Here is a 16,554-nt window from a genome sequence, read left to right as displayed (position 1 = left end):
ATTTGATTTATTAAGAGGATAATTATGCTTTCCAGCTTAATTTATTTGATGAACTTTATACGTTGAGTTCGGTTTATTTAGAACTGAACTATGTTTACCGTTTGAATCACTGAAGGAAAGAATGATGCTATAATATCGATTTCAATATAAAAAGGAGTTTTTTTTTAGTGATTTTAAAGGAACCTAGATTTTTGATTGAGTAATCAAGTTTGAGGCATTTTGAAAGAGTTGGAAAAAAATGGGTTCCAAAAAGAAATCTGAAAGCGGTTTGATTCAAATAAACCGGTTCCGTTTCAAATGAGTTGATTTTTGGACCGGGTTGGAACTTGTGATTTCGTATGGTTCAGTTTCATAATAAATTCAGTTTTATTTACTTGAACCGAGAATCTATGATTTTAAGGGTTTCAATGAATTTTAAAGAATTGATGTAAGATGACCTTCCCTAAAGACTTGGGACTCTGCCGAAAAACTTTTGTTATAAAAATCCCATCGTTGGATGGATGATTTTGAATACTGTGAAACAAATCCTTAACTTGCCATGGTTTTGGAAGTTTTGGAAAGAGAATGCCAAGAGTGGCTTTGTTTTAAAAAGGGAACTCACTTTGAGTAAATTCGGCTTATGAGCCTGAGATGATTTGAGAAATGAGATTTCTAAAGCCAGGGCTGAAAAGAGTTGAAACTCGATTTCAAAGTGAAATGAATTGAAAAAAATGATTTATGGCTTAAATGCCGACTTTATGAATTTAATGATGTTGAATGGTGGAAGTGCTGTTTTGTTGTGAGCCGGAATGGCTGTGTATGATTATACACATTAGTTGGTTCTGGATTGAACCGTGAGCCGGAATGGCTGTGTATGATATGAGTATTGGCTGGTTCTGGACTGAACCGTGAGCCGGAGGGCTGAGATGGATGTTGATCCATGGATGAGATTGAATGCATGTTTATGCTGAATCATTGATAAATGTAAATGTTGCACTTCCACTATCTGAGATACGAGTTTCCCTGGGTAGTAGCAGTGGCTAGCCACCACGTGCTCCAGGTCGAGACTTGATACTCTGTTGACCCTATGTCGTAAGTGTGGCCGGGCACTGTGAAAGTCCCGGATGAGCTCGCCCCCGTAAATATTCACCAGTGAAGGTGATGGATATGGATCATGATTATGATCAAGTTTATGATGAGTATAACTCGAGTTGGGGATGCACGACAGAGGGACAGTCCAATGGTTAGCTACCAGGACTTGTCGGGTTGGCTCTATAACCGACAGATGATATCATCAGCCACTAGGGACAGGCATGCATCATATGCATTTGTGTGACATTGGTTGGGTGTGCATATTATACTTGGTTTGCCTATGTGATTAATTGCTAACTGTTCTACTTGTAATAACTGTTTGTTTGTGCTTGAACTTCCTATCTGTGTTTGCATTTGGGACCCTGTTGGATGGTGGTGATTGGTTGTTGGTTGGATTGTTTGGGCCTAGGGCCGTGGTTGGAAAGAGATGAACTGATGGTTGATTTCGGTTTTGTGTTTCTGGTTTGGAATAAAATATGAAAGGCTATTTTGGTTCAACATAAATAAACCGTTTTGGAAGGCTTTTGAGTTTTGAGAATTGAACGGTTCCCCTTTTAGAAAAGATTTCTGACTTTACTTTCATTGTAAACCGTTGTTTTTGAAAAGAGGCATAAGACGGTTATGAATCACTGGTGCAGTTATCTTCATGTATCCTATTACAGTAATTCCCAAAAACCCTCTACTAAGAACCCTTTCGAGGATGATGTTCTCACCCCCCTACATTTTTCCCCTTTCAGGATATGGGCGCAGAAGTTACGAAGAGCTTATTTAATTGTTGTTGTGATGCTCTGTATTGTTTTAGTTATGGTTTATTGTACCCTCGCCTTTATCTTGATATATATTCTGTAAGAGGGATAGGGATTGTATTGGATTATGGTTGTAATATTACTTATATATATGTATGTATATATATGGATGTACTCTTTGTGAGTTTTGTAAGTTGTATGGTATTTATGGATGTATGATATCGGACGAAAGTATCTTTGGGAGCGGTATTGCGGTTTAAAGTTTTAAACAGGCTCATATTTTAGTATTAATAAATATAAGTGTCGTCGTAATGTCCGAACTATCAGAGTCGCGCAGCCGGAAGTGCGAGCTTTGGTAGTTAGGGTGTTACAAGATCAGCAAAAACAGCACCTTATAACCTGCAGAAGAGAGTTAGTGCACAGTCCTAATGAATTAACAAAGGTGCAATGTTATCCAAAGTTATTACAGTCATCCAAGAGAACAAAATAGTTCAACAGTAGCAAAAGAAACAGAATTCGTCAGACAAAATGAGCAGACAGTAGCAGCTTCATGAAACAATTCTTAGGCATCCGAGCCATTTCCCTCTGAATCAACTTCTTCATCAGTATCAGTGGCATGGTCTTCATCCTTTTGAAGGTTATCAATGAAAGTCATGAACACAGCCACTCTATTTTTTGACTTACGGAGGAAATTTTTGTGCTTGCTTGCTAGCTTCCTTTGCTCTTTGCTCATAGTAATCAAGTGACTTGATTGAGAGACAAACTCCTGAACAACATTCTTGACAACATTCAGCAGGGCAGATTTCTGGCCAGTAGAGATGGAAGTACCCTCGGTGGAAGGAGGAAGAGATTCCTCAGGGATAAAGTCATCATCATCATCATCCAATACCACTCTCTCTGAATGAGTGGGTCTCTTTTGCTGTTTCACTGAACCATCCCCTTTTAGATATGAATGTCGCTTAACCTGATATATGCATTTTTCTCTCCTTTTGTTATCAAGGTGGGAGAAATAAAACAAAACAAAACCTGCAAAATAGTGTGTTAGAGGCATGTTAAAGCTAAGTGTTGCGTTTTGAAATACTAAAAAAAATTCGGAAGAGAAATAAAGATCATATTTCAACCAGCAACACCATAGTTATATAACAAAACTCACAATGTGCAAAGACCAATACTTGCATTAGAACCAAAAAGAGAGTTTCATATCACTTGAAGGTTTCAAAAAAAAAAAAAAAAGACCACATGTATAATAAGATTCAAGCATGGTCCATGTCCATTTTTACACTACAAAAACTATATCTCTCATTTCTTATTCAACAAATGTCTCTTTGACCTGCAAAATAGAATTCCCAAACAAGACATTAGCACAATTAAAACAGAAGTTGCAGTTTTCCAAAAATTGAAATGATGATAAAGAGAAATGTTAAGAGACATACACAATACATGAATAGGTTTGTAATTGCAGCAAGTTAAGAGTGTTCTTGGAAAAAGAAAGTTCAGAACCCTATTCCAAGAAAGTTCAGAGCCCAGGAGATAAAATTCAGAGTGATGGTTCTTCTTCTGCCCAGAATTTTCTCATCCGAACCTATGAGACAAAGACTTCAACAAACATATCAGTAATTTTCAAACAATGAATCATAGCTTAAAATTTCTAGGCTAGTCCTAAGCATGCAGAATCTGTCCCCAGCAAGTGATTTTGTAAAAATATCTGCTAATTGCTCCTCCGATTTAACAAATTGAATGCTAATATCCCCTTTTTGGACATGTTCTCTAATTGAGTGAAATTTCACTTCAATATGTTTAGTTCGAGAGTGCAAAACTGGATTTTTGGAAATATTAATGGCACTCATGTTATCACACAGCAGGGGAATATTTTCAGCATTTAATTTGTAATCGGCAAGCTGAGTTTTTAACCATAAAAGCTGAGAACAACATGAAGAAGCAGCTATATACTCAGCATCAGCAGTGGATAGAGCCACTGTTGGCTGTTTCTTACTTGACCAAACATTCAAGGACTTCCCAAGGAAGCAACATAAGCTTGAAGTGCTCCTTTTATCAACTCTATCACCAGCAAAATCTGCATCACAATAACCAACTGCAGAAAAATTATCAATTTTAGGATACCAAAGACCAAAATTGGATGTGTTATGAACATATCTAATGATCCTTTTAACTGCAGAAAGATGTGACTCCTTTGGTTTGGATTGGAACCTAGAACACAATCCAACACTTTGCACGATATCGGGTCTAGAGGAAGTTAAGTACATAAGAGAACCAATCGTTCCTCTATACCTAGTCTCATCAACATCTTTCTCAGTTTCTCCCTTATCTAATTTTGAACTAGGATGCATGGGAGTTCCCATAGGTTTGGCATTTTCCATACCAAATTTCTTAACTAATTCATTGGCATACTTCTCTTGATGAATGAAAATACCTTTTTTAGTTTGTTTAATTTGTAGCCCAAGAAAAAAATTAAGTTCACCCATCATACTCATGTCAAATTCACTTGTCATGAGTTTTCCAAAATCAGAACAGAGGGATTCATTGGATGATCCGAAAATAATGTCATCAACATATATTTAGACTAGAAGAAAAGAATCATTAGAATTTTTGATAAATAGAGTTGTGTCAGTGGTGCCTCTTTGAAAACCATTTTTCAAAAGAAACGAGCTAAGTCTCTCATACCAAGCTCTAGGAGCTTGTCTTAAACCATAAAGAGCTTTTGATAATTTGAAAACATGATTAGAATGCTCTTTATTTTCAAAACCAGGAGGCTGCTCCACATACACTTCTCTATCTATCACACCATTCAAAAATGCACATTTCACATCCATTTGATATAGTTTAAAACCACAAAATGCAGTATAAGCTAAGAGAAGTCTTATGGCTTCCATTCGGGCAACAGGGGCAAATGATTCATCAAAGTCTATTCTTTCTTCTTGGTCATATCCTTGTGCCACTAGCCTAGCCTTGTTTCTTGCAATGCTACCATCTTCTCCCAACTTGTTCCGAAATATCCACTTGGTGCCGGTCACTTTCTTTCCACTTGGCCTTGGAACCAAAGTCCACACTTGATTCTTTTCAAACTCAAGAAGCTCATCCTCCATAGCTTTAACCCAAGAGGGGTCACTAAGGGCTTCCTTGACGTTTTGAGGCTCTATTTGTGAAAGAAGGGCAATGTTTGATCCTTCATTTGCCTTTCTAGTAGAAGACCGTGTTTGCACTCCATGAGAGACGTCCCCAATGACAAATTCCTCAAGATAATTCTTTAAGAATCTCCATTCACGAGGTCTGGTAGATTTGGAGGCAGATTCAGATACCAAGGGAATCTGGGAGCTGCTAGTTTCAGGGTTTCCTTCAGATTCATGAGACAAAATGGAATTGTCTCTTGAATTTTCAGCAGCAGCAGTTTCTGGTTCAGCTTGAACAGAATTTCCATTTTCTTGATTTCCTGCATCACAATCTTCCAGAATACTTTGCACCAAGTTAGTATCACAAAATGTAACATGTATGGACTCCTCAACAATCCTAGCCTCTTGATGATAAACCCTATATGCTTTACTAGTTGTGGAGTATCCTACAAACAAACACTCATACGCCTTTGGATCAAATTTACCCAAATTGTCCTTGTTATTTAAAACAAAACATTTGCATCCAAAGATGTGCAAGTTGTCTAAGTTTGGTGGGTAACATTTCCAAAGCTCATAAGGGGTTTTCTTCAAAAATTTCCTTATGATTGTTCTATTCAAAATGTGGCAAGCTGTGTTAACCGCTTCAGCCCAAAGGAATTTTGGAACATTACTCTCACAAAGCATAGCTCTTATCATCTCTTGTATGCTTCTATTTCTTCTTTCTACAACACCATTTTGTTGTGGTATTCTTGGACAAGAGAAGTTGTGAGATATTCCAAATTCCTCACAAAATGATTCAAATAAATTATTTTCAAATTCACTTCCATGATCACTTCTTATAGAAGAGATTTTTAAATCCTTTTTATTTTGAATTTTCTTGCAAAAAGGTTCAAAGGCCGAAAAGGCTTTATTTTTGTGTGCAAGAAATAAAACCCAACCAAACCTAGTATAGTCATCCACAATTACTAAACCATAATGCTTACCACCTAGGCTTTGAGTTCTTGTTGGACCAAATAAATCAATGTGTAACAATTCAAGTGGTCTTTTAGTAGAGATGTCTTCCTTTGGTTTAAAAGAACTTTTTGTTTGTTTTCCCATTTGGCAAGCATCACAAGTGATGTCTTTGTCAAACTTTATCAAAGGAAGGCCTCTTACTAATTCTTTCTTTACAAGTTTGTTTATTTGAAACATACTTGCATGGCCCAATCTCTTGTGCCATAACCACTTTTCAGATTCTTTAGAGTGAAGACAAGCTACATTTTGATCCTTTAGTTCATCAAGAGTAAGTCCATATATATTATTAAAACGCTTGGCAACAAACATTACTTCATTTGTCTTTTCATTAACAACACAGCATTCAAGTCTTTTGAAAATTACTAAATGTCCTAAATCATACAGCTGACTTATACTCAAAAGATTGTGCTTCAAACCACATACCAAAAGTACATCATCAATGAAAGTAGATTACTCATTACCTACTTTTCCAACAGCAATGATTTTACCTTTACCATCATCTCTAAAGGTCACAAAACCTCCGTCATACTTATTTAGTTTGATGAAGTAGGTTGACCTTCCAGTCATGTGCCTTCAACATCCACTATCCATGTACCACATGTCCATTTTGTTCTTGGATGCTAGGCAAATCTGCATGAAGAGTTTCAAGTAGCCTTAGGTATCCAAATTAATTTGGATCCTTTGAAGTTAATCCATCTTGGTTGCCCAAGTGCATTGAAATCACAAACAACATTGTAAACTTTGTTTCTTACAACTCTCTTTTCAATGAAACATTGTGCATATGAGTGACCAAATTTCTTACAATTGACACAATGATTTTCAGATGTGTGTCACTGAAATTGAGGTGAGTTATATTGCTTGAAATGATCAAAGGGTCGAAATTTTCTGATTTTTGGAGGAGATGCATTTTTTTTGACAAACTGATTTTTATTAAAGTTATTCCTCTTTGCAAAAGCATTTTCACCAGAATTTCTTTGAACATTTTTACCTTTCAAATATGAGATTTTGTTGTAAAATGGTGGTTTCTTGAAAATAGGCTCATTTTTCGAAATGTAACCCAAATCTGGCCGGTTTGAACTCGGATCAGTTCTTGGTGAAGGCTCAGTTTCACTTGTGTGTACTTCATCAAATTTTTCTTCAAAAGTTGAAACATATCCAATACCCGATTTGTTTGGTATGGATTTAGTATTTGATGAAGAAGCCACAAATTTTATAGAAGAAGTGTTGGAAACTGCATCTTCCTTAGCTATGTAGCCTAAACCAGATTTTTCAAATAATGGTCTTTGACTTGCAAGTAGTTTGTCAAAGTTACTAGAACCTTGAGCAAATTTTGCTAAGTCACCATTCAGCCTTTTAATCATATCATTTAATCTTTCATTTTCAGCAATTAACTCATGAGAAGGATCCACAATGTGCTTTCCTTTTAATTTTTCAAGTTCAGATTTTAGAAATCTATTTTCTTCAATGATGTCTAAAGCACATTCAGTTTCCTTCACTTTTTCTTTTAAAAAATCATTTTCAGCTCTTAACACATCTCTTTCAGATTTGCATTCATTGTACTTGTCAAGTAGTTTTGAGGTCAATAATAGCATGTAAATCCTCAATGGTCAAATCATAATAATTTACCTCATCAAAATTTTTGTTTCCAGCCATGAAACATTCTTTGTCTTCACCTTCAGACTCTTCTTCCTCATTGGAGTCGTTCTCGAGATCCTTCCAAGCTGCCATGAGCATTCTCTTCCTTTCCTTCTTTCCTTTGTCCTCCTTTTTGAGCTTTGGACAGTTTAGCTTGAAATGTCCAGCCTCCTTGCAATGATGACACGTTTCCTTGCTCAAGTCGATCTTGTGTTCTTTTGAACTTGAACCCTTGTATTTTCCTTTGTTCTTCATCATCCTTCTAAATTTCCTAGCAGAAAACAAAAGCTCATCATCTAAAATACCATCACTAGACTCACTCTCTTTTGGTTCTATTTGTGACTTGAGGGTTATTCCCTTTTTCTTTGAGTCTGTGTTTGTGTATATGGTTTCATAGGCAAAGAGTTTTCCTCTCAGCTCATCATAGGTTATGGGACTTAGGTTTTTGCTATCGATTAGGACAGTGGTAGTGGTTTCCCATTCTTTTGTGAGGCTTCTAAGGAGTTTTCTTACCAAGGTTTGTTCTGCATAATTTATACCCATAGCATCAAGGTTGTTGATTATGATTGAGAATCTTTCAAACGCTTCATCAATGCTTTCTCCATCCTTCATGCTAAACATCTCGTACTTTTTTCGCAGCATATCAATCCTCGTTTCTTTGACTTGTTTAGTGTCTTCGTGTGTAACCTGGAGTTTTTCCCAGATTTTTTTGGCTGTCTTGCATCTAGACACCTTCTGGTACTCTTTAAAGCTGATAGCACAGTGAAGATGGTTGATTGCTTTAGCATTCAGCTCTATCTTCTTCTTATCATCTTCATTCCATTCAGCTTCTTCTTTTAGAGTCACCACTCCATCATCACTTGTTTTTGTTGGGATCTTGGGACTGCTCACAACAATCTTCCATATGTTGTAGTCAATGGATTGGATGAAAATTCTTATCCTTTCTTTCCAGTAGGAGTAGTTCTTCCCGTTGAAGAAAGGTGGCCGGTTGTTTGACTGGCCTTCAGTGAAGGTGTAGGCAACTGTGGTTGTGCCCAAGTTGTTCGCCATTGGATCTTTGCTCCAAGCGGTTAAGCTTGTTTCTTGAGACCTTAGCTCCTGATACCAATTGAAGGTTTTGGTAGGCTTAGAGAAGGGGGTTGAATCTATGCCTTCCTTTTAAGTTGCTGTTATGACCCTTTAAAACAACTTTCAATTCTGATTTTGTTTGTATTCAGCAGCGGAAATTTATGAGACAATTTATTTTTGTCTCATGAATATCAGAAAACAGAACACAGCAGAGAAGAGAAAAGCTAACACCAGCATGTATCCTGGTTCGGTTGCCTTGTGCTATGCAACCTACATCCAGTCTCCTCCACAACTGTGGAAGAATTTTCACTATAGTTAACAGTATTACATACACCAATTTCACAGGATTGACCCAATCCTTTCACACTCAAGTTCTAACCTAACTTGACATTGGCTATTCTAATACCTAACTATTCATTCTTAGTGCTAACCCAACTAAGAAAGGGATACCTCACAAGTACAAGATACAAGACATAAACATACCTAAAGAAATCAGAAAATAACTCTAGGCTTTTCTCTCAAGTGTATCACTCATCCTTTTTCCACTCATGGCTTTTACTTGAGCTTTCTCACAATGCCTTTTCTCACAAGAAATTACAGAAAGATAAACATAGAAAAGTACATTACAATCTGTAAAACATGAAGGATATTGACTTCATCAGCAGCCTCTTTGCTATGTGCAAAACCAGATTCGCAAACCTCAGATACAGTTCTTCAGTATTGGCCGAATGCTTCTTTGAAAGAAAGCATTATCCAAGTAGAGAAACTTCTTTGTAGAACACTATTCTCAAACTCTGGTTTTCTCTCCTTAGTTTCTGAATGAGCAGCAAACCTCTTTTATCTCCTTGCATGTTGCTGGGTTCTTCTTCCAAGGTCAACACCTTGAGCCTTGAGCTTCACCAACCCACAGAATAACTTTTTCTCATTAAACCTTAGAGTAGAAACTTTGCTTCTGACTTACCCATCTTGACCGAAAGCCATAAAGCAGCAACCACAAGAGTCTTCCAATGGTCAACTTGATCTGAGCCCTTGAAAACCAACTTAGTCCCCAAGACATGTTTGAGACCGTGGATTTACAGAAGAGAGGAACAGAAATCCTCTTTTCCATATAGCTCAAAACGGAGTGACAGAGAGTTGAATATGAAGAGAAGAAAGTGTGTTGCATGTAAAAGGAAATGGGTTACCTTTAACCTAAGCTGGATTTGGTTTGATCTTGTTGATTTGACCTCAGCCTTTCTTGCCTAACCTTCTCTTTCTTTCCTCTTCTTTGAATAGCTTAGGAGCTAAGCACTTTCTCTTGCTTCTGTGATTTGACATGGTCAGAGAGAAAAGAACGTTGCATTGGTAAAAGCAAGTGAGAGGGAATGAAGGCTTCAATCTTGTATGAGAAGCTTGGTGGGATCAACTTAAATTGATGGACACGGGCTTGGATCGTGTTTGATTAGCTTGGCCTGTTGGTTCCTTTGGCTTCTTTCTTTGCTTTTCCTTGGGCTTCTAAGTTTTGCTTTCAGCCCACCATCCTTGCTGTTTGCTTTACATTCCATTTGGGCTATAAAATTGAATTTTGGCCTGCAACAATAAATAATTAGTAATATTTAATTTATAATTTCTCAACACAAATTATTTATTTTGCCCAAAAATAATGTTTGTCATCACTAAATAATTTAATTAATTTCTTAACTCAACATATGTACTTATTAATTTTGACCCGTTTAATAAATGCCTTATGACATAATTAATATATAAATATATTAGCGCATACAAACTTGTTCCATAAAAAAATATAAATTTAATAATAAGCAAATAGAGTTTTTATATTTTAGGACAAAAATAACTTGACCATTAAATTTATGTGTAATTAGATAGATGTATTGAAAGAAATGTTTTTGGTTTATTATATGTTTGGGCAAATCACCATAATAAGTCAAGGAGAACAAAAATTTACACAAATTCGCCAAACCAGATTCTGGTTCAAGAATCCACCAAAACACGTTTCTATGTAGTTCAAAACAGTGCAATTCGAACTCCAAATTCATATAATTCGAATCATGTTGATTCGAACTACCTTGACATGCACACACTCATATAATTCGAATCCATCTGATTCGAATTACTCCCTAGCACGCAATCCTAAATAATTCGAAATTGACTTATTCGAATTATTCATGGTATAATTTGAATTATGCTGTTGTTGGATGATAAGGCTATGCAGTTAATATAGCTAATTAGTTGTATCTTTAAATTAGTAGAGTTGTTACTTAAGTTTGTTAGAGTCTAAAGTTTGTTAGAGGCTCCTAACTCATAGCATTTAGTTAGCAGAGTGCTAAATTAGTGTGGTTCAGTTTTTTCTAGTATCTATAAATATAGAACTAGTCATTTGCAAGTAAATCAGATTAACCATAATCACAATTCCATATTTGAATCTCTCTCAAGTTCATTCTGCACTTTCACTCTGTTCTCATTCCCTGATTCAAATTCTGCAATACTATTGTAGATTTTATCATGGTGCGGTGAGCGTGGATGTGCAAACGGTGACACCTTGGTGGATCTCCTCCATTGCAAGGTCAAGAGATCGTGGAATTGAAAATCTGCAATTCTGTCCAACTTTGACAAATTAGCAGAAAGTATGGTTGATCAAGAGCAAGGCCCATGTCAAAACGTGGAAACTCAAGTTTTCTCAGCCTCGGATCTTCAAAATTTGGCTCAATTGATGAACCAGCTAGCAACGTTGCAAGGGCAGATCGTTCAATCTGCAAAACCAAGCACGAATTTGATGCAAGATCGTGCATCTCCATACTACCTTCATTCGAGTGAAAATCCAGGTATTTCACTCACTCCAAATCCTCTAACTACACTGAATTACCACTCATGGTCCCGATCGGTTTGGATATCACTGAAGACGAAGAACAAGCTTAGTTTCATAGACGGATCTTTACCAAAATCCGAGAAATCTGATTGCACATTTGAAGCTTGGGATAGATGCAACACTTTTGTTCTGTCTTGGTTGCATGCTTCCCTAAGTAGTGAGATTTTGCAAAGTGTGATGTGGTGTAATGTGGCATCAGAGTTATGGAAAGATCTTAAGCACAGATTTTATGAAGGAGATTTGTTCAGAATAGTTGAGTTGGAAGAAGAAATGTACTCAGCAAGACAAGGAGATTTGTCAATCACTTCATTTTTTACAAAGATGAAAGGACTATGGGAAGAATTAGAAGAGTTTCAACCGATTCCATCATGCAATTGCACAGGATCATGCACATGTGGATTAGAGATTGTTAGAGGATACAGAAAGCAGTCGCAAGTGGTTAGGTTCTTAGAGGCTTGAATGATGAGTTCGGAAATGTGAGATCACAAATAATCCTAATGAGACCCCTCCCTGATGTCAATACTGTTTTTTCGCTATTATTGCAACAAGAAAGGCAAATGTCAAGTTCAGATCATGCAGAAAGCAAGGTATTAGTAAATGCTGCAATTGACAACAACTTCAACACTAATAGAGGCAACATGAGCGTACGAGGAAGAGGGAGAGGGCGTGGAGGTAGAGGCCGTGGCTTCGGAGGAAGAAGAATGATCAAGAAGTGCTCTCATTGTGGTAAAATTGGCCACTTGGTTGACACATGTTATCACAAGCATGGTTTTCCTCCACACTACCAACAAGATTCAAGCTCAAGAACCATAAATCATGTCACTACTAATGATGAAATTGAGAAAATCAATAACTCTCCTTCAGGAAAGAATAGTAACAGCTTAAGTTCTTTATTTTCCAAAGAGCAAAAACAAGCTCTCATTGCTTTATTCCAGGATCATGAAGAGGATCTTGTTCATAACTCAACACTGGCAATTGAGGCATAAGTCCCATCCCTAGGTGTATACCACATTCTTTCTTTTGCCAAACATAAATTGAAACCAAATGATTGGATTTTGGACAGTGGTACTACTGCACATGTCTCTTTTTCATTAAAATTCTTCAAAAATTATCATAAAATAAATCCAATTATGCTTCAATTACCAGATGGTTCAAAGGTTGTTTCCTCTATTTGTGGAACAGTCTCTTTTCCAAATAATATAAACCTCACAAATGTCTTTTACGCTCCATCCTTTTCTTTCAACATAATTTCAATTTCCAAAGCCACAAAACACTTACCATATAAATTCTTGTTTGACGAGGTGCATTGTGAGATACAGGATCGAAAGAGCTTGAAGATGATTGGCATTGCTGAAGCCAAGGCTGGATTGTATACATTGGAATTCAAGACTCACACCGATTTGGATTTGCATTCCTTCACCAATAAATCTGTACCTGCACTCACAGCAGCACTCACAGCAGATTCTGCTTTTAGAGATATTTGGCACAGTAGGTTAGGACACATCTCTTCTGAGAGATTAGACATAATAAAGAAAGCTTATGACTTTTCTATTTCTGATAATGCAAGCATTCCTTGTGCACCTTGTCATTTTGCAAAACAGAAACGTATTCCTTTTCCTACAAGCATTAATAAATCTGAAAATTATTTTGATTTGATGCATATTAACATTTGGGGACCTTTAGCAATTCAATCTATCAAAGGTCACAAATATTTTCTCACTATAGTAGATGATTATAGTAGATTTACTTGGGCTTATTTTATGAAAACCAAAGGAGAAACCTCTAATTTGCTTCGAAACTTTATCACAATGATTGAAACTCAATTTCAAAAGAAAGTGAAATGTATAAGATCAGATAATGGTAAGGAGTTTATCATGCATGATTTTTATAATTCAAAAGGTATTTTACATCAAACCACCTGTGTGGAATCCCACAACAAAATGGTATAGTAGAGAGGAAGCACCAGGATATCTTAAACATGACAAGAGCTTTTCTATTTGAAAGTAACGTTCCTAAAAAATTTTGGCATTTAGCTACTGCTCATGCCATTCATGTCATTAATAGAATTCCTAGCTCCTCTCTCAATTTAAAAAGCCCCTATCAAGTCATGTTTAATAAACTCCCTTACATCAAACATTTTAAAATTTTTGGCTGTTTGGCATTTGCCTCGACTTTGGCTGCTCATAGAACTAAATTAGAAAAAAGAGCCAAACAAGCTGTATTTTTGGGTTTTAAGTCTGGCACTAAAGGATATCTTCTTATGGATTTGCAAACTAATGAATTTTTTTTATCACGAAATGTTATTTTCTATGAAAGAAATTTTCCTTTTCACACTAAAGATGCCCCTGACTCCTCATTTACTAACAATTCATCTACTAATAATACTCAAATTTCAAATAATCATGCTTTACTCTTTGATGACACATTCATATCAGCACATACACCCATTATGCCTATTACAAATAAAACACTAGCTCATGTTCCAGAATCTACTATTAGCATACCAAATCATGTTTCACATACACCTTCCTCACAATCACATCTCATCACCCCATCCACACCTCATGATGCACACACTGATCATCCTCAAAATCCCATTCCTCCCTCTTCCCATACATCCACTGTCTCACCAACTTTAGTTCCTAGGAGATCATGTAGGATTAGAAAACCACCAGCATATTTGTCTGATTTCCAATGTTTCCAAACCAGCACAGCAACTCAGAATGAATCCCAATCATCTTTCAAGGCAAGATATCCACTCTCTCAATATATGTCCTATGATAATTTTTCACATACACACAAAATTCTTTTTTTAGCTATTGATTCTATCATTGAACCTCAAAGTTATGAACAAGCAATTCAACATGATTGTTGGAAAAAAGCAATTAGATCAGAACTCAATGCTCTTGAAGCAAATAAAACTTGGACTGTTACATCCTTACCTAAAGGAAAGAGAGCAGTGGGGTGCAAATAGATTTTTAAAACCAAACTCAAAGCAGATGGGACAGTGGAAAGACACAAAGCAAGGCTCGTTGCAAAAGGCTATACTCAAATTCCTGGATTTGATTTCTTTGACACATTCATTCCTGTGGTAAAAATGTCTACTCTTCGAGTTTTGTTAGCACTTGCAGCGTCTAAGGGTTGGTTTCTCTACCAATTTGATGTCAACACTGCCTTCTTACATGGTGATCTCCCTGAGACAGTTTATATGCAGGTTCCTCCAGGTTTATCGGCTCCTCCCAACAGTGTTTGTAAGCTTGAAAGATCTCTTTATGGGCTCAAACAAGCTAGTCGTCAATGAAACCACAAATTATGCTCAGTTCTCAAAGCTTCAGGGTACATTCAATCCAAGGCAGATACATCTCTCTTTACCAAAGGCACCAGAGATGATTTCACTTGCATTCTTGTGTATGTGGATGATCTGATTTTATCTGGCAACAACATTAATGAAATAAATCGGATGAAAAAGGTGTTGGATGATGCATTCAACATCAAGGACATAGGTAAACTTAAGTACTTTCTGGGTTTTGAAATTGCACGGAGCAAATAAGGAATTGTCATGAATCAGCGAAAATATGCTACTGATCTCCTCCATGAATTTGGAATGACAAATGCCAAGCCTGCGACTACGCCAATGAACTACACAATTCCACTGTCCAAATCTTCAGGCACCGTATTAACTGACTTGACTCCTTACCGCAGGCTTGTTGGGAGGCTGCTGTACCTCACAAATACAAGACCAGATATTTCATTCGCCGTCAACAAGTTGAGCCAGTACTTGGACTGCGCTACAATAGATCATTTCAAAGCAGCCTTGCACATCTTAAGATATATAAAGCGTGCACCAGCCAGTGGAATAAAATTCTCTACTGCCTCATCAGATTTGTCGCTCACAGGATACTCAGATTCCGACTGGGGGACATGTCCAGACACAAGGAGATCTGTATCTGGATTTTGTTTCTTTTTGGGTTCATCTCTTGTGTCATGGAAAAGTAGGAAACAAACTACAGTTGCGAGATCATCAGCAGAAGCGGAGTATAGAGCTATGGCTTTGGCAACATGTGAGGGAAGGTGGCTTAGCTACATACTTCGAGACTTTCATACCCCACTGAGCAAACCGATCACTCTTTACTGCGACAACCAGTCCGCAATGCATATAGCCGCCAACCCTGTATTTCACGAAAGAACGAAGCATATCGAGATAGACTGTCATACGGTGAGAGATAGAGTACAAGATGGTTCACTAAAGTTACTGCCAATCCTCAGTGGAGAACAGATAGCAGACGTGCTCACAAAGAGCTTAGCTCCAGGACCATTTGCATCATTTTATCGCAAGCTTGAATTGGTTGATATATGCACTCCAAGCTTGAGGGAGGCTGTTGGATGATAAGGCTATGCAGTTAATATAGCTAATTAGTTGTATCTTTAAATTTTTAGCTTTTTTTTAACGTATGAAATAAAATATATATTTTTTTAATTTTTAAATTATTAATTTTTTTAATAAATTATTAATTTTTTAACAGTATAATTCAAATTTTACCATGAATAATTCGAATCAGTCAAATTCGAATTACTTAGGATCACTCTGATTTGAATTACTATTAGTGTGTAATTCGAATAAGATGGATTCGAATTACATGGGTGTGTGCATGTCAACGTAGTTCGAATCATGTTGATTCAAATTATATGAATTTGGAGTTCGAATTGCACTGTTTCGAATTACATAGAAACATGTTTTGGTGAATTCTTGAACCAGAATCTGGTTTGGCAGATTTGTATAAATTTTTGTTCTCCTTGACTTATTATGCTATATGTTTATTATATTTATATGTTACTCTTTTGGTGTTTTATTATATTTATGTGTTTATAAGAATTGTATAAGAATTTGCAACTTTTGACTATTTTATTTTTTTAACGATAATTTATTGATATTTTTCTTACAATATAGTTAAAGAAATTAATGACGTAACCTATGAAGTAATTTTTATTATTCGTTTACATAATTATTTATTTATAATGTATTTGT

At 36.4% G+C, this 16,554-nt stretch overlaps 1 protein-coding gene across 1 annotated transcript; it reads left to right on the top strand.

The window, feature by feature from the left end:
- On the top strand, positions 15,088 to 15,915 carry LOC107633052 (uncharacterized mitochondrial protein AtMg00810-like). Its single transcript, XM_016336688.1, has one exon. The coding sequence runs from the start codon at positions 15,088 to 15,090 to the stop codon at positions 15,913 to 15,915; it is 828 nt and encodes a 275-aa protein (XP_016192174.1).

The sequence above is a fragment of the Arachis ipaensis genome, chromosome B03, assembly GCF_000816755.2.
Source record: "Arachis ipaensis cultivar K30076 chromosome B03, Araip1.1, whole genome shotgun sequence".
In the NCBI taxonomy this organism is placed as follows: Eukaryota; Viridiplantae; Streptophyta; class Magnoliopsida; order Fabales; family Fabaceae; genus Arachis; species Arachis ipaensis.
The sequence above is the reverse complement of the archived record's forward strand: the minus strand, read 5'-3'. Positions and strand labels throughout refer to the sequence as shown.